The sequence below is a fragment of the Ascaphus truei genome, chromosome 7 (genome assembly GCF_040206685.1).
Source record: "Ascaphus truei isolate aAscTru1 chromosome 7, aAscTru1.hap1, whole genome shotgun sequence".
Lineage (NCBI taxonomy): Eukaryota > Metazoa > Chordata > Amphibia > Anura > Ascaphidae > Ascaphus > Ascaphus truei.
In genome coordinates this window covers 34,915,990-34,935,566 of record NC_134489.1, presented here as the reverse complement: position 1 = coordinate 34,935,566, position 19,577 = coordinate 34,915,990, and the positions used below count along the sequence as shown (strand labels likewise).

The window sequence follows — 19,577 nt, the reverse complement described above, 5'->3', positions numbered from 1 at the left end:
CCCCAGTGATCAGGAATTCTCATTTCATTTATTTACCGATTTCAGTTTTGATCTGTGTGTTTGAGGAATATGTCATGCTAATGGTATTCTATGATAGAAATGATGTGTGTATGTATGTATGTATGTGTATATATATATATATATATATATATATATATATATATATATTGGGGCACACACTTAACTAGTATAAGCCAGACTACTGGAGAGGGTGCTGCTATCAGAGAACCTATAAGGCAGGGGTGTGCAAACTGCGGGGCGCGCCCCCTGGCGGTTGCAGAGGCCCCGCGCTCTTCCCCCTAGGCATTTAAATTAAATGCCGGGGGATCGCGTGATGCCTCTGCAATGTCCCTTACCTTGTCTTCGGCGACACATCGCCATGGCAACCGTGGGGTCATGTGACTGCGCGGGCATCAAATGACACAAAAGGCAAGGTAAGAAGGGGGGACGCGAGAGTGGAGGGGAGAGCAGGCAGGTCGCTGCAGCGGGGAAAGTTTGCACACCCCGGCTATAAGGTACTGTTCAACAATAACAAAGGGATAGTCACACCATAAATATGCAAAAATGTATTTTGTTGGCCCAATATTTTGGGTAGCCAGAACGTTGGGCCAATAAAATAATATTTTTTTGTATACAGTACTTATGGTGTGCCTATCCCTTTGTTATTTTTGTGTATATATATATATAGATTGTTTTTTCTATGCAGAAAATTCAGTTTAATTAAGTGAACACAAGCATCAAAATGTGTATCAATTCACTGCTAGAGAGGCCTGCAACACATAGATTTTGAAGTGGAAAATTAGCTCTTGCAGCTCACCATGCATTATAGGGCTACGTCTGGACAGCCAAATGAGGAACGTATTAAGCTCTGGTTTTATCCCAGTTAGACTATTTTGCTCACCTGATATTATCAATGCTGTATTAAGCAGGACAGGATGCTTTGTCGCAGTGTTTTGGTCTGCTCTTCTTATACTTAGGCTGCACTTTTTGAAGCATCGCGTACATCCGTCCCATTGCTAATTTAACCCACCCAACAAACAAAAACAAGGAAGTGTGGCAAGTGAAATGCGTCGGCACAGAACTCACATCTATGCTCGTGCGGAGGCAACCACGTCGGATCCTTGGAAACCGTTTATCATGTGACTAGAAAACTAATTTGTCCTGTAACATCAGTCAAGTGTAAGAATCATGTTTACACTGACATGTACAACATGGGAAAATAGGGAATTAAGAAGGAAACGCACAAGACATTCCATTGTCAAATGTATACCAAGCGTGTCCAGCCCTAATCTCCAACTCCCCATATAACCTACATATGCTGGTTCTCCAGGGATAAAATCACAGCCAATTACCTGGAAACATTAATGTACATTCAACATAGTTTTGGAGCTTGGTAAATAGACCGCCATGGACATTGGTTACTCCATCACATTTGTTTATAGGGAAGTCTGTTGATGGGGCTGCTTCAGCTTTAGACAATATCCAATGTAGCTTGGCAATGTGTACAACTATTGACCAAGACCTCTGTTGAAAGACACATTTTGGCCCATGTTTACTAAGCAAGGTAGTGCACTTTAATGGTTATTCAATGAAATCTCCCAAACTGGTAAATGATGTGTCTCATTAACCCCAGCGTATTAAGGTACTTTGCTTAATTGCTTTTGGGACTGATTATATCAAGCAGTGGAGTTTTGTGAGTAAGAGGAGACGCCATGTTTGAACATCTGCATGAGAAATCCTCTCCAGATGTGTGAAACCCGATAATAAAAAGTTTTTTTTTTTTTACATTTAACGCAGAAAATAATGGACAGGATGGAAAATCCGAGATGAACAGTGTCAGCTGCGCCCAAAACGACATTTCTGTGAGAATATCCTCGTTGGCCAACACTTTTCCAGCCAGTGAAGCCGGCAACACCTTTCTCGCTCACTAACCTCCCATACTGTCCAGCTGTTAGCAAATGGGGCCAACTGAGGGACATCTCAAGCCCAGCATGGGTGCTTTCCGCAGCAAAACGGTATGTATTTATCCTGCAACACCCTTTAAAACTCCCTGAAAATAATTCCCAAGACTCAAGATACCCACGGATGACTGGAAAGCCAAATTGCATTCTGGCTGTAAATGGCTTAACACAGGGGTTTCTCAACTCCAGTCCTCAAGACCCCCCACCCCCAAACAGGTCAGGTTTTTCCAGATACCTTTGCTTCAGCATCGGTGGCTCAATCAGGGGCTCAGTCGAAGACTGAGCCACTGATGCTGAAGCAGGGACTGGTTGAGCCACCGGTGCTGTAACAGGGATATCCTGCAAACCTGACCTGTTGGGAGGTCTGAAAGACTGGAGTTGAGAACCCCTTGGGTTAACAGTTGTGACTCTTGTAGAGAGCAGTGACATCCTGGGGATAAGATAACACCAAGAGAATCCAATCTGATACTTCTAGGTCCTAGAGCAGAGTTTGTGTCCTTTTTCTCTGTTATCATAGCATTCGCCAGCAGAGCAAGAATCTGAACCTACACCTCCTGCTCCCTCTCCATTTACGGACAGTAGTCAAAGTGTCTTAACAAAAGTAGCTTGAATACAGAAGAACACAATATCTATAAACAAGAGAGCAAATCTGTCCTATTGAGATTTTTAAAAAAACTCCAATTTGTTATTATTTTGGAAAATAAGTGCCAATTTAGGTTTGGAAAGAAAAACAACTTGCGGGGTCTCTGTGATCCTCTCACTTTGATCAATACCACCAGGTAAGAGATCTAAGGGGCTATGTATCAGAGTTCCCTCCCAGCTACACAATTGGGGCAAAACATAGAAAACTCATTACTTTCAACACTACTTTTCCCCTCTGTCTTGTACCAAGATATCCCATTGTATGCTGGTGGTAACTGGAGTGTAAGCTCTGTAGTGTACAGATTCCTTAACTGCACATTACTTGTCTTGCAGAAAGCTCTGCGTATAAGGTTAGCTGTAAATAAGATTGTAAGCTCTTTGGACAGGGGAGCCTGTTCTCACCCAGTCTTGCCCACGCAGTGTATCTGTATTAGCCTGTTTTACTGCCATAAGGACCATGGCATTTGTTAGGATTGCTTTGCATGGCAGGCTCCAAACCCAGCACAGGATCAGCAGGATAAAGTACAATAACCATATGGACAATGAGATCAGAGCATTTACTTTTTGGTACCTAAGCTATAGGAGGAATGAATTACTAAACAGTGTAAAGTCACAACACCTTCTCACATCTTGTTCTTATGAATGGGCCTTAAGGTGCCTGAAGACATTCGTAAATAAATCCCACAGATGTAAAATAATCTGTTTAAGGGACCACAATAATCCACAATATTGAGTTAGATCTCCATATAACTTCATCTTCAATGGAGGTATTGAATAAACAGCAACCATTTAAGTCTCTGGTCAGATCTGCCAACAAAGTCCATGTCCATCAATGACAGGAGACATATCATGACAATAGCAAATCGATGTTCAGCTACAAATTGACGGGGTGCATGTCTCCTATGCCCCCAAATTAACCAGCCTTTTAAACATTTTCTACACAACTAATACAGCAGATACAAAGCTTATCACTACTGAAGCCAGACACAATATATCAAAACCTTTATTGGTCCTGGAGAATAATGACTCTGTTTCTGACTGTGATACCTTTTTTTGGATCAGGGTAGTTCTTCATAGATGTACAGAAGAAGGGAGACGGAAGCTTAACACTATGATACAATCTATGAAGAAGTTTCAAGTTGGTTCATTAAAAGGTGCAATAACCCCGGATTTAAGACGAGTAGCTAATCCTGATGTTTAGGGGCAGACTCAGTCCATGCTGCTTGTATGTCTATCTTCCCAATTGATTATCCCCAACTGCGGTGAGCTATGTATGGAATAAGAAAGTGCAAAACTAGGGCTGGCATAGCTTGTATATGGGAGTCAGGGACTAACTGAAGTACCAAATGGGTATGAACAAGGCCCTCCTGGCTGGGGCGTTAGGATAGGCACATCCCACATGATTTTGAGACAGGTGTCACCATAATTAATCCAAGAATACTACAGGCTGGGAGTTATAAATGCGTTATATAAGAAATGACTTGCTTAGTAATGGGGTTTGTATTGAGATTTCCCAGCAAAAGAAACATGGTTGGTAATGGATTCACAGGGAGCTGACACGACTGCCATAACCAACCATATCCTGACCGAAGAGCTGCAGCTTATCTTTGGGTGGAGTACCTACTTTGCCCCGAAAACTGCTGCACTATATATTGATAATGAGTACATCCTGACACTTGAGGTCTCCCAAACTTCCTCCTACTGTAAAGACATAATTTCAATGACCACAACTTGGGTCTGCCATGTTGTTTTTAAGTTCCCCCTGCCCTCTCACACTCACTGATGGCCAACAGATCCTATTAAGGGTAGGTGTTTGGGGTCTCCACACTTTATCCCCTGCCGTGCCAGAGGTGCATGCCTTGCACATATAGGTGGACCCTCTGGCACTGAAAGGAGTTGAGGGAAAGAAGCTTAGAGGGGATAGAAAAGTGCATAGTCATTCTCAGTACTGGTTTATGCTACAGCTTTTGTTTGCCTGCAAAGAGGTTAACCATTGAAACCCCTTCACCTCTATCGTACCAACACTGCATAGGGCAGCAAAAAACCTTTTAAGGAATAGGATGGTGAGAAATGCCGAGACTAAACATATATAGCGTAGAAATGGACACGTTTGCCCCGTATTGGATAGCATATACTACAATTACTACAGAGTTTGCCAAAAGGCTCATCCAGTTGCCCACAGCCTCCCAAATATCACTCATAGTTAATACTGCAGACATTAAGGATTGAGGCCTGGATATGCAGGCTGTGTGTGTGTTAGAAGAATCCCAACTCTTCCAAAGGGGCTCCCTGCATAAATCATCCCCGCGCTGTGTTTCACAGCTTGTACAGCTGCCCCTGGGGAAAAGAAAAGTGCAAAGCCAAGGGACCCTATCAAAGACAGCCCATCTTTTCTCTTCTGGGCTCCTCGGCCTGCCTTTGCCCTTGGCTTTTGCATTGTGAAGCCAGAAGCAGGTTTGGAACAGGAACAATTCCATTTGGGAACTTGAGGGCGTTCCGAGAGCTTGTGTCCCTCACATTAGACTTTTCCTGTAATGACTGCTCAGTTTCTGTTTTGTGTCTGTGGGCTGCAGGTCCGCTTGCCTGTAAAGGTCCCTCAGCTCCTTAATTTCCTGCAGCACCTTCCTGGCTTGCCTCCAGTTAGAAGAGGCCTCTCCCAGCAGCCTCTCTGCCTCCTGCAAGACGTTTTCAGAGTCCGCTTTGCAGGATTCTTTCCCCTTCTTTTTCCCTTCCCCGCAATCCTTCACCTCGCCGAGAAGTTCCTGAGTTTTTTCAATCTTCAGCGCGATCAGCTCCTGTATCCCGGACAGTCTCTCTGCCTCCTTTTTGGGCGCTGACCTCTGGGCCGCTGAGTCCGAACGAGACAGGATCTCCTCCATGGAGGCACATTTGTTCTTCTCAGAGTATGACAGCTTTTTGGGGACCTGAGGCGTGTAGGTTGGGCCCTTCCCAAATGAGTCACGGTGTGACCCCCACTTGTCCCAGTGTACTTGCTCTCGCCCGTGCAGGTTTTCGGACCTGCCCTTTTCTGGGCACTTAATATTCTCAGAATCTGACCGGCGCCGATTGGAAGCCAGTTGGGCCACAGACTTATCCAGGTCCACTCTGAAGCTCTGCTCACAGGTCCCATGATCCTCCGGGGAGGCATCTTCTTCCTGGATAAGGTCCAAGGTCAGCATCCCATCAGACGTTGAGGTAGATGCCTGCAGAAGATTGAAGTGACATGTTAACCATGGCAAGACGGGAACGTAATCCCTTCGCATTGAGTTGCAGTGAACGGTTAACAACATTGCTTCAGCCTACAACGCCACATGCCATATCCTATTCATAACATACAAGAGTATTTGTCCCATTGGCAGGTGTCTGGCTGTTGCTGCTGACGTCACACTGATGACATCATTGCATGGGTATGTCATGACATCACATACAGCCCTCTTATCTATTTTGGAAAGGGAGAGGAAAATGAGGACAAACATGAGCAACACTCATGGTGTATTTGAGCCTTTTCTTACAGAATCACCGTGCGGGTCGCAGGATGGACTTAGGCTATGTTCTTTGCCTGCGGGTTTGATGGATGCTGAGGCCTCTGTGCTATAAATAGGCACAATGGTCCATTTCCATTAAATGCTTTGCTTAAAGCAACAATTACACCTAACCGAGTAACACTGGAGCTGCCATCACTGGGAAATCAACAAGCCGTGTATCAGCTTCGCTGCTGCTGTGGTTGTGTAGTTAACACAGTGGGTTCTCCACTACAGTCCTCAAGAACCCCCCCCGCACCCCCCCAACAGGTCAGGTTTTCAGGATATCCTTGCTTCAGCACAGGTGGCTTAGTCTTCGACTGTACCATCTGTTGTGAAGCTGGGATATCCTGAAAATCTGACCTGTTGGGTGGTCTTGGGGACTGGAGTTGCGAAATCCTGAGTTAAACTTCTCAAAGCCTAAGTGAGAGTATATATGTGAATATATATATATATATATACACAAAATCAAAAAATAAATAGATGATACCGTTCTGTGGCTATCGAAATGCTTTTATTTGTGCGAGCTTTCGAGATCCACTGATCTCTTCTTCCGGCGGTGTTACATATATAATATGTATGTGCGGATGTACAAAACCCGCAGCACTCACCAATTCAAATGCAGAAACAATTTAATGTAGAAACACAAGCATCAGGGGTAACAGCAGGGAAAAAGAAGCGACGTTTCGGACCTCCCGGTCCGTTCTCAAGCTCCCTCGTCCGGGAGGTCCGAAACGTTGCTTCTTTTCCCTGCTGTTACCCCTGATGCTTGTGTTTCTACATTAAATTGTTTCTGCATTTGAATTGGTGAGTGCTGCGGATTTTGTACATCAGGATTTTGTCTATTTGTGCTGCTGGATGGTGATCCTGGTTGCACTGCTTGCACCACAACTGACCAGATCAGTTGCTTTCCTTATACTTTCCCCTACTGAGTGCCCTGAACATTCTTGTGTCTCTATATATGGGTATGTGCGTGCGTTTCCATGCGTAATATAATATACAGTATATATATATATATATTTTTTATATAAAATGTGCATTTAGGAAATGGCTGCACACTAAGAGGGTGTCTGTTCTAGATAGAAAAAAATATACAATTAAAGAAAAGACCAGAATGGTCTAATTATTAGCACCAGACATTATATATATATATATATATATATATATATATATACACACACACACACACACACACACACACACACACTTCTATACAGGTGTAGCAGACATTATTTCTCCCGTTAGTGCAACACTTTGCGCCAACGCTGGCACAATATTTGACGTAAAATGTACTGCAGCTTCATTAAAACAAATGGTGATGTGCGTCATTTTCTTAACACAAGCCGTATTTAATGCGTTTTTTTACGTAATGCGTCACGATAACAGAAGCAATAATGCCTGATATATATATATATAGATATAGATACACACATACATATATACCCACACACATATGCATACACACACACACATGCATACACACACATATGCATACACACACATATATATATTGATGCTACTGCAATAAAACTATGCCCAATTGAGTACTCCTGCCCCCAGCAGTTGATGCCATGTCCTGTACCATGACTGTCCGATTACTTACCACTGCCATGAGGTGGCCTCTGGTAGGGGGGCGCCTGGAGTGCTGAATTTTTGCCCTGTCGCGGGTCGGGTGGGCAAGATAGCTGTCCTCCTCCACTGTAACCTGCAGCAGGAAGCAAGATGAACACGCCGAAGATTAGCAGCTTGGTCATATCTGTCTGTGCTGAAGCCACCAAGACACAAAGCGTGCGATGGTACCATGTGGTATAAACAGTTACAAAATGAGGTCCAACAACGCTTTGCCCTATTGTTTAAAAGCCCACTATTTGAATGATAAGGATGCATTGACTTCCTTGGAGGGTGCGCTATGACGCTGGACCACTTGTCTCTGATACTGGTACACATTGTTTTGCATTGTATGCTTCTCCAGGCGTTACAACACAATTAGTGGTCCTGGTTGTCATCAAATTAAACTTCCACTAATTCAAATGAATAAAATATCATTGGCAATAAAGGAGTATCATACTAGTACAGAGGCAAAACGTAACCGCTCTGCGCAATTAATAGAAATATCAAGGCTAAAGATAAGATAAAGATGTAAAAAGTCCCGTTCTAATGTTTGGCTTTGGCGCCCGCGTGGGGTCCCAATCATCTGCCTCGATTGCTTAGATGTTTAGAATAGCTCCTGGCGAGCAGCCCGAGCGGATGCTGCTTACCTCATCCAAGATGCGGTTCTTGGCTCGAGTGATTGCAGCATTCAGGGCGTTGATCCAAGATTCCTTCTCCTCTGGGCTGACTGCGAGGAAGATCAGGTTTGGTGCCTAAGGGAAGAAACACCGTCCATCACTTCCATTCTGCGTCTGCAATAACACCCTGCCCTGTCGAAGGCATGGTGCGTGAAGGGGATGTAGATGCACAGAACATATACTCAGGAAAGAGAGTTACACAGAAACAAAGAGGCTGTCGGCAGATAATCTGGGAGATAGGTATCTGCTAGCACACGGGTGGCCAACACCAGTCCTCAAGGGCCACCAACAGGTCAGGTATTTAGGGATAGCCCTGCTTCAGCACAGGTGGCTCAGTCTCTGACTGAGCCACCTGTGCTGAAGCAGGGATATCCTTAAAACCTACACTGTTGGTGGCCCTTGAAGACTGGAGTTGGCCACCCGTCTATGCTAGTAGTTAATTAACTCCTTTTCAACAAATGCATTGCAGGCCTCCACTGAGGAGGCCAATTTAATATATGATCGAGAAGCGCGTCATTAGACTTCACAGTGCGGAATTCATAATATATATCATTTTTGGGGTGGAAACCGTCTGTAAAGAAGCCGCTGTCACAGCTGCCCATGATAACTAATATGTGGACGCCCCTGTGCCTAAGGCGTCTAGCTCCCATCTGAAAACGAATTAAAAGATGGAAAACCAATTACAGTAGCCGTCAACCCTTTAAAGATGAAGTTTTATCCTCCTGAAACCCCATCAACGTCTACCAGAAATATCAAACATGGGGCCAAAAAACCTATTGACACTCTAAAGACTATATGTCATTACCATACGGTAACCCAACTCTGCAGTCTATTCCCTGAACATCTAGGATTCCAACAGATCAAATAGAAACAGAGTTAGAGAAATTGACAGCAGATAAGAACCATTCTGTCCCAGTCTACATACGCTTGGCACACCGCACTATTAATTGTTATATGGAGACCCTCGATTGCTAGTGTCTGGCCAACGAGGGTGACATTACTAAGTAGTAGCCCAACTCCTGACCGTCTCATTGCATCCCAGTAACTCACGGTGTTTCCCGGCTGTTTGGATCGCACAAGTGAGAACCTGCTGTGGTTCTTCTTGGATCGGCTCCTTGACTTACGTAGCTCCTCACACTTCTCGTAGTCACTTAGATCAAAGGCTTCCTGCCCGTTCTTCTCATCTTTCACCTAAAAGAGACATGCCAAAGGTCACCCAGTGTTTGAAACTTTTGCCTCGGGGTATCCAGAGGTGTTTCTAAGGATGTGGGATCATTGATTTCCAATCAAACATAATAAGGAGTTGGGTCACCATCTGCTAATGTTAAGCTGAGGGACTGTGTGGCATGACATTAGCTAATGGTCACCCAACTTTAAAGTGCTTAGTGAGTTCCATTGTCACTGACCTTTCGAGTTTGTTGTTTAATGGAATACAGTACTTTACATTAAAAGCACACCGAATTTGATATACAAAAGGAGTTTATGTACCATACAGGGATAAGATCTCTGTCTCAAAGAGCTTACAATCTAATAATCATATTGAATGCCTTGATAGAGGCATTGTGAGCGTCCTCAAGCTCTCTCCATGCTACACTATATTACAGTCTTAGTGCAGAAGATTAACTACTTAAATGATATCAAGCTGATTATCTAAGGGTATCTCCTGAGCTACGTAATGCCCCGGTTCAAGAATTATTGCACAGTTGTTTAATACTCCTCCAAAATACCGACTGCCTCAATAAGGATTGGATAGGTCCCCCATGGTACTGTAATACAGTTGGCTGATCGTAACCAAGCAAGTGCCTCGGACACCAGCAGAGCCTTTAAATCTCCAGGATTTCTGTTCTTAGTTGCTGAACCTCAGTGAGGTTCTTGGTTGAACGCCATGAGGATACTCCCTGCAGGACTGTGTGTGGTCCTGTTATATGAGGCTGCCGGTACTGAACTTTGTGTGGTCCGGGAGTGATCATTATACAGGAGCCTGTAGTATCAAACACGTCTCTGTAATTCTGCACCCCCTGCTTTTACAATGCAGTGGAATCTTACAGACTCTAGTTACAAACCTGTTTACTGGAGGGGGAACACAGAATACAATGCAGTCTGCAAATCCACAAGTGCTGGGTATTAAAAATCCTTTTATTGGCTAGCGCTAGCTATATACTTATACTCGCACCTCTATTTAAACACACAAAATTACTAAAAAAAAGTGACCTTTTATTTACTATCTGGAATACATTATAATGGTTCTAATTTCATTTCATTATCATTACCGACTGTGATTAATGACAGCCCATTTGGCTAATTAACAGACCACTTAGAGGCCCACAGATGATAAAAACCCTTATGGCTGTGGTTCTCAACTCCAGTCCTCAAGACCACCCCCCCCCCCCCAGACCGGTCTGGTTTTCAGGATATCCCAGTTTCAGCACAGGTGGCTCAATCAGAGGCCCAGCCTCTGATTGAGCCACCTGTGCCGAAGCAGGGACTGATCAAGCCACCTGTGCTGAAGCTGGGTTATCCTGAAAACCTGACCTGCTGGTGGGGGAGGGGTTGAGGACTGGAGTTAAGATCCACTGCCTTTTAGATCATGGCTGAATTGGATGAACACGTTTCCTGGACGCTGGTTATTTCCCTGGCCTTTTCGTTGCATAGATATTTTGCTTTGTGCTGTGTCTGGGCTATTGGTCAATTGTGTATATCAGTAAAACAGATGTTTGGGAAAATAAATGCAGTTTCAGGGACATCTAAGACTTTTTTTTTTTTTAGACATGTGAATATTAACCCTTTCTGGTCCTGAAAAGCCTGCAACTCCTGCCTTTAAAAGCAACCGTCTCCCCAAAAAGAAACACAAATAAAATCCTAACAAACTGTTTATATTCTGGGAATATTTTCCTTGCTTGTGAAAAAAAAAAACATTCTCTCTCAAAAGCTTTGAATTTTTCTTGAGTTTTCACCCGTTGAATATTTCACAGGCCTCAGCTGTTACCATGGCAACCCCTGTTGTTTGAATGTAGCTGAATGGAGGCGGCCATTTTAACCTCCCCCCGGGAGTTCCATTATAATTTTGTCTTATAGCAAACAATGTCTCCCCAATGTAATCACAGAATTGAAAGAAAAAGGGGGGTTATTTCTGAAGGACTCCCAATGATAAACAGAAATAAGAAAACATTTTTTATGGAGGGGATTGCTGCTTTAAAGCGATAGAGAAGCAGTTGCATGGGTGAGCGCTTTCACATTGTTGCTTTAAGCAAAACGGTTACAATACTTTGTCTGCATGTATTTTTGATGGCAGCTGCCTTTGTTATACATAGAAACCACAAGCAAAGATGGAGAGAGAACGCTTTGAATATGATCCGTGCATCAGGGATCTGCTGCCCCTCCTATTCACCCAGTTGATACTAGAGTGGGCGGCTAAGCAATTCATCTCCCCTGTATTGCAATGTCTATGGGACGCTGCGTACATAATTGCGTGCAAGTTACTCAGTGTAAACATGGCTTGACGAGCTAAGAACAGCTGCTATCTTCTGTCATACTCTAAATCAGGGGTGGCCAACTCCAGTCCTCAAGGGCTACCAACGGGTCAGGTTTTCAGGATACCCCTGCTTCAGCACAGGTGGCTCAATCAGTCCCTGCTTCAGCACAGGTGGCTCAGCCTCAGCACAGGTGGCTCAAATCAGTCCCAGCTTCAGCACATGTGGCTCAATCAGTCCCAGCTTCAGCACACGTGGCTCAATCAGTCCCAGCTTCAGCACACGTGGCTCAATCTGAGCCACAGATTGAGCCACCTGTGCTAAAGCAGGGGTATCCTGAAAACCTGACCTGTTGGTGGCCCTTGGGGACTGCAGTTGGCCACCCCTGGTTTAAGTAAGGTCGCAGGATTAACAGGTGCTATTTTTGGAGAGTCCATAATACAGCAAAGCGGAAACCGAGCAGCGAGACCGAGAAGCCCTTCGACTGACATATCTACGCAGGCCCCTGGCTTGTCTGACTCTCGCTAACATGTGGGCACCAGGGCAAAAACACTACGCTCAAGTTGATCCCTTCTCATCCAGACGGGGTCAAGGACCCCGCAGTGGAATGGCCTGTTTCCTTCTAAGATGTGACGTCTCCCAAAATGAGGAAACCGACCTTTGCTCCAAAGAACCAAACCGTCTATTTTTGGAGGATGACAGGGGGCTGAGTGTTTCTTTCCGGAAGGTGACATGGTTTGAGGGGGGCGTCTGTGGAGTGGGCGGCTTCCTTATTTGTTTTAGGATTTTGACATCTTGGAAAAGAGGAAACGGGTCTTTGCCCCCGAGCGCTTCCAGGTGCATGTGACACAGGCCGCCTGTAAGTCACACGGAGAACTGAGCGGGGGTGATTTCCCACTCCCGGGACGTGTGGGTATGTTAGAGCGGAAGTAGCACACGTCTGCATTGGAAGCAGGTCATTCTAGTTAGAATCCCACATGCACCCAGATGGATCAAAGGAAAAATTAAAATCCTCATTAAAAGCCGTGTATGTTTCTTTAATAAATCTGGTGCCATTTTCGCCCTAGATTTGCACCGATTGTGCTCCCTGAAGGAAAAGAAATGTCCTCCTTTACTGGACTATTAACCCCATTTGCAGCACCGCTCATTGTTACAGGCAGGCTACAGCAAATACAAATATCACTGGTGAGCACATTCACATGTCTATCAGACAGGTCTGCAACAAGGCTTTTCCCCATTATCTCTTAGCCTGCAATACTTTCACTGCAGCAAGGGATTCTGGGTACCAGTACGAAACCGCTCAGGCCCTGAAGACGCAGCTGGGGAGGTTACCGTTTGATTCCTGGAGACAGTTAATGGAGACAGGATATGATTATCCCCTCAGCTCACTTCTACTACACCCCCCTCCCCCTGGAGCGATACGCCGCTAGCCCCACGGGCAGAGAAATGTAATCTATGCACATGATGCTGACATGTTGATATAGTGGCAGATTAATATACTGCACTATGCCAGTGTGTGATAACATTTCTGTGTGTCAGGGGGGCTCAACTCCAGTCCTCAAGACCACCCCCCCCCCCCAACAGGTCAGGGTTCTCAGGATATCCCTGCTTCAGCACAGGTGGCTCAGTCGATTGAGCCACCTATGCTGAAGCAGGGACTGATTGAGCCACCTGTGCCAAAGAAGGGATATCCTGACAAACCTGACCAGTTGGGGGGGGGGGGGTTGAGGACTGGAGTTGAGCACCACTGCTGTATGTCACTGTCTCTCACACCCACTGTACTGCGGATTATGTTGGTGCCTTACAGATAACACACCAGGCCCTCGCACAGCTTTCCCAGGGCCCAAGACTGAAGTCTTGACCTGGGCTCCGGATTGAGTAGAGGGGCGGGGGGAGGGTGAGAAACACGGGGTACGCCAACCTGGTAGGTGTGTGCTGGGGACTCGTTTGTTAAGCAGGGGGGGGGGGGGGGAGTGGGGATCTGCTTGCCAGCGTGAGCCCGGCAGAGGGAGGGGTCCAGCCGACCAGAAGTCTGCCCCCATTTCCAGGATAGGTCATAGCCTTCCAGGGGCCCAGGTCTGAAGTCGTGGCCCGGGCCCCGAGTTGTTGAGCAGGGGGTATTGGGGGGCAAACAATTGGGCCCCAATTTGGTTAGTGTTACATAGTAGTTACATAGTTACATAGTAGTTACATAGTAGATGAGGTTGAAAAAGACGTACATCCATCAAGTTTAACCTATGCTCAATTTAGACAACAGATACTTTATCCTATATCCGTATTTACAGTGTATTGATCCAGAGGTAGGAAAACAGAAACCCCAGTGACATTTCATCCAATGATATCTCATAAGGGGAAAAATAAATTCCTTCCTGACTCCAAATATCAGCAATCAGACAGCGTTGGCGCGGCAGCTTGGTGGAAATACAAAGACATTTGTATTTTCGAGCGGCTGCCGTGCCACGTGACACTGTGAGCCAATCACACGGAGGCCTGCCCTTGTGACATCATGGCCACGCCTCCTAGGCGCACGTCATAGCTTTGCCTGTACACACGAAACGCGTGCACGTGCCAACGTCTTGCGCGCAAGCGCATACCATAATACATGCCTCAGCCTACAATGCTTCTACGGCAGCCAGGGATTCTGGGACAGCAAAACGAGAAATTCAACCCCAGATTCAGGGAGAGGGGGAGAGAATCAACACCGACTGTATGTTCCTGTTCAGTTTGTTTTCTTCCGTTACGTTAGTATTTAAATGTTACTTTCATGCTCGTGTCCTAGTTTGAATATTTTTTTCTGTTCATGAGAAAACTTATTTAGTTTCAAGAAACAGTTATTAAAAATTCTTACTAAGTTGCTATATTATTATATATATTTTTATATTGTATGTCTTTATTTATATAGCGCCATTAATGTACATAGCGCTTCACAGTAGTAATACACGTGGTAATCATATAAATAACAAATAATATAAATAACAGATCATGGGAATAAGTGCTTCAGACATAAAAGTAACATTAAGGAAGAGGAGTCCCTGCTCCAAGGAGCTTACAGTCTAATTGGTAGGTAGGGAGAACGTACAGAGACAGTAGGAGGGAGTTCTGGTAAGTGCGTCTGCAGGGGGCCAAGCTTTATATATCATGTGCCCAGTATTATCCACAGTGCTATTCATATGCTTGTTTAAGCAAGTGTGTCTTAAGGTGGGTCTTAAAGGTGGATAGAGTGGGTGCTAGTCGGGTATTGAGGGGAAGGGCATTCCAGAGGTGTGGGGCAGTCAGTGAAAAAGGTTTAAGGCGGGAGAGGGCTTTAGATACAAAGGGGGTAGAAAGAAGACATCCTTGAGAAGAACGCGAGAGTCAGGATGGTGCATAGCGAGAAATTAGGGCTGAGATGTAAGGAGGGGCAGAAGAGTGTAAAGCTTTAAAAGTGAGGAGGAGAATGGAGTGTGAGATGCGGGATGTGATCGGAAGCCAGGAGAGAGATTTCAGGAGGTGAGACGCAGAGACAGATTTAGGAAAGAGCAGAGCGATTCTGGCAGCAGCGTTTAGGATAGATTGTAGGGGAGACAGGCGAGAGGCAGGAAGGCCGGACAGCAGGAGGTTACAGTAATCAAGACGGGAGAGGATGAGGGCCTGAGTCAGAGTTTTAGCAGTCGAGCAACAGAGGAATGGGCGTATCTTTGTTATATTGCGGAGGAAAAAGCGACAGGTTTTAGAAACGTTTTGAATGTGAGAGAGGAGTCCAATGTGACCCCTAAGCAGCGTGCTTGGGCTACTGGGTGAATGATCGTACTTCCAACAGTATTGTGGAAGGAGGTAGTAGGGCCAGATTTGGGAGGAAGTATGAGGAGTTCTGATTTTGCCATGTTGAGTTTAAGGCGACGGAGGGCCATCCAGGATGATATAGCAGAGAGACATTCAGAAACTTTGGTTTGTACAGCAGGTGTAAGGTCAGGTGTTGAAAAGTAAATTTGTGTGTCGTCAGCGTAGAGGTGATATTTAAACCCAAGAGATGTTATTAGGTCACCTAGAGAGAGTGTGTACAGAGAAAAGAGAAGAGGTCCCAGGACAGAGCCCTGGGGTACCCCCACAGAGAGATCAATAGAGGAGGTGGTGTTAGCAGAAGAGACACTGAAAGTACGATGGGAGAGGTAAGAGTAGATCCAGGATAGAGCTTTGTTCCGAATAACAAGAGTATGGAGAATGTGAAGGAGAAGAGGGTGGTCCACGGTGTCAAATGCTGCAGAGAGGTCGAGCAATATGAGTGTTATGACCTCTGTCTTTGGCAGCATGGAGGTCATCAGTTATTTTAGTGAGGGCTGTTTCCGTGGAGTGAGCAATGCGGAAGCCAGATTGTAGAGGGTCTAGGAGAGAATAGGTGTTGAGAAAAGCAAGCGAGAGAATACAAGACGTTCAAGGAGTTTAGAGGCAAAAGGCAGGAGGGAGACAGGTCGATAGTTAGACGGAAAGGTAGGGTCAAGCTTGCTGTTTTTGAGTAATGGTATAACTGTTGCATGTTTGAAGGAGGAGGGAAAAGTACCAGAGTAGAGGGAGGAGTTAAAAATGTGTGAGTGTAGGGATTATAGTAGGACCAACAGGTTTTAGGAGATGGGAGGGAATGGGGTCAAGAGGGCAAGTGGTAGAGGAAGAAGAGGAGATGAACAGTGATACATCCTCCTCTGAGACCGTGGAAAAAGAGTCAAGGAAGGCAGGAGGAGAGTTAGGAAGAGGTGTAGGATGGGAGGAAGAAACAGACGGGATGTTCTGACGTATGGATTCCACCTTTTCCTTAAAATAGTCAGCAAAGTCCTGAGCGGAGATGGAGGAAGAAGAGGCAGCTGAGGGTGGTTTGAGTAGAGCGTCAAAGACAGAGAAGAGTCGGCGTGGGTTAGACTTGTGCGTATTGATTAGTGAAGAAAAGTAGGCTTGTTTAGCTTGCGAGAGGGCAGAGTTGAGACAGGATAGCTAAAATTTGTAGTGAAGGAAGTCTGCGAGAGTATGAGATTTCCTCCAGAGGCGTTTAGAGGAATGAGTGGAGGAACGTAGCATGTGCGTGTGGGAATTTAGCTAGGGTCTGGGGTTAGAAGGGCGAGGATGGCAAAGTGAAAGCGGGGCACGTAGATCAAGAGAGGAGGATAAGGCAGAGTTGTAGTTCCTGACCAGGTTGTCAGGGTCTGTAGCAGGGCTGGGAGAGGAGAGGAAGGAGCGTAAAGTGTACTCAAAGTCAGGTAGGTGAATAGAGCGCAGGTTTCTGCAGAACCACGGGGTAGATGGAGTTGGAGAAGGGGAGAAGCGAGATAGAGAGAATGAGATGAGGTGATGGTCAGAGAGAGGAAAGGGGGAAATGGAGAAATCAGAGAGAGAGAAGTTTTTAGTGAAAACCAGGTCGAGGTAGTTGCCGTCCTTGTGGGTGCTGGCTGCAGTCCACTGTTGAAGGCCAAAAGAAGATGTTAGAGAGAGAAAGCGGGAAGCCCAAGGGAGAGAGGGGTCATCAATGTGGCAATTGAAGTCCCCAAGGAGAAGAACAGGGGAGTCTGAGGAGAGAAAGAAAGAGAGCCAGGATTCAAAGTGAGAGAGAAAGGCAGAAGGGGGGTAAGTAGAGGTAGGTGGGCGATAGATGACTGCCACGTGGACAGGGAGAGGAGAGAAGATCTGGACAGTGTGAACCTCAAAGGAGGGAAAAACAAGAGAGGGAGGAATAGGAAGGGTTCGGTAACGGCAGAGAGAGGAGAGCAGGAGCCCAACGCCTCCACCCCTGCCATCAGGGCGCGGAGTGTGGGAGAAAGAAAGGCCACCATAAGAGAGGGCAGCTTCCAGAGCAGAGTCAGGCTGAGTGAGCCAGGTCTCAGTTATAGCAAATAGGAGCAGAGAGTGAGAGAGAAAGAAGTAATACACAGAGAGGAACTTGTTAGAAAGGGAGCGTGCATTCCAAAGGGCACAGGAGAAAGGGAGAGAAGAGGGAGGGTGGCAGGGGATGGGTATGAGGTTGGAGGAGTTGACACCAGGAGTAGAGGTTGCATTTGGCAGGCGAGGACGAGAGCATGTAGGAATAAGGCAGGGACCAGGATTGGGAGAGATATCCCCAGAAGCAAGGAGGAGAAGCATGGATAGAAAGATAATGTGTGAGGAGGATTTGTAGGGGTGTAATTTAGTGCAGGCAATATAGCTGTGTGGTGTCAGAAGGCGCAGGTAAGAAAGGAGTTCATGTGAACTCAGAAGTGGTGAAGAAAGGAGAGATGGAGATATATGAATAGAGTTAGAGACATACTGAGCCTGGTAGAAGGAAGTGTATAATTTGAGAAGAAGTGAGGCCACAGCAAAAAAAAATGGTAAAGGCAGCATCACAGCAATAGTTAAGTTCTTGGAAGTGCAGTTTGGGATCGATAATAACCTCCTTTCCAGCGATGGGCAAATACAGGAATCAGGGCCAATAGGTGTTGTCCACTTCTTCACTTGTTTTGAACTTGCTTTTAAACTTGTTGTCCAGTCCTGCCACTTATAATGGGCCACTTGCACATGGGCTGCATATATATATATATTACTTCATAATCTTGACTGGGAGGTCCTACGGAGATGACACACTTGTTCCAGAGATATCTAGCTTCAAAGTCTCTGCAAATGTGAATATTGCTTGTTTTTATCGGCTAGCATTCTGGCAGCCATTTTAATCACCCGCTATTTTTAATGTATTTATTTGACGCCATAATCTGGACTGTGAGGTCCTACTAAGCAGAATCACACTTGTTTCAGAGATATATCCATCTTCAAAGATGAGAAAGCGCTCTGTGAAGCGTGAAACGTTGGTATGGCTCTCCATTGCCCTGTTTTTCCATGACCAATAAATAATCTTTTTATGGGATACGCACCCTCCTTTCTACTTTTTTGATACCTACAGTAGTGCTCTTCCAGTTTTTCTCCTTCTCATCAAAGATGATGAAAATCCTGATCTTGCCTTTTTCTATTGGCTACCAGTCTGAAGGCCATTTTGTGCACTCAATTTTTACAATCTTTCAAACTCAACATCTCCAGAACGGTGAGATTCTGCAAAGTTCTCCACTCATGTGAGCCCTTAACTGAGGGGGTTCTTCTGGCTAAAAGAAACCCAGTTTACAGATGAACAAGAAATCTTTATTGTAGGCATCCGGATTACAGATCAACATCGCCATTCGGATGGCTGGGCAGGTCTGCGGGTTCGAAATCCGAACTTCGGAACTAATTTGCAAATCCAAGCCACAAACTCAAGTTGAAGCAAAACCAAAACCCAAACAATTTCTAGAACCAAAACACCCAGTACATCATTCTTTTGACACCCCTGATACTTGTCGAGTCTCCCATTGAGATCCAGTGTAATATTATCCTTCGAGGTACCCCATTATACAATGTCAGTCGTTGACCGAGCCACTGATTGAGCCACCTGTGCTGAAGCAGAGATATCCTTACAACCTGAAATGTTGGTGGCTGTTGAGAACTGGAGTTGGCCACTCCTGACCTAGACTCGTGGCTACTGTCCCACACCCACAGCCGCTCCTACCAACGACTGCCATCTACTGCACTTATTCCCTCACCTTAGTCCCTTATTCTCCCATCATACCACTTAGATTGTAAGCTCTCCGGGGCAGGGATTTACTTTCCTACTGTCTGATCTTATTTGTTGCAGCTATTGTACTATAATTCCCTGTACTGTCTCTCTTGGGAAGT

At 45.5% G+C, this 19,577-nt stretch overlaps 1 protein-coding gene across 1 annotated transcript in view; it reads right to left on the bottom strand.

The window, feature by feature from the left end:
* Nucleotides 1-3,590: 3,590 nt before the first annotated feature.
* Nucleotides 3,591-19,577, bottom strand: part of PLEKHO1 (pleckstrin homology domain containing O1) — a 28,011-nt gene continuing 12,024 nt past the window's right edge. The window contains exons 3-6 of the mRNA XM_075607634.1: nt 9,463-9,603; nt 8,383-8,487; nt 7,728-7,829; nt 3,591-5,806 (exon numbers count right to left, since the gene is read on the bottom strand). Of these exons, the coding sequence (XP_075463749.1) occupies nt 5,117-5,806; nt 7,728-7,829; nt 8,383-8,487; nt 9,463-9,603 (1,038 nt within the window). The 3' untranslated portion in view covers nt 3,591-5,116. The remainder of the gene's footprint in view (nt 5,807-7,727; nt 7,830-8,382; nt 8,488-9,462; nt 9,604-19,577) is intronic.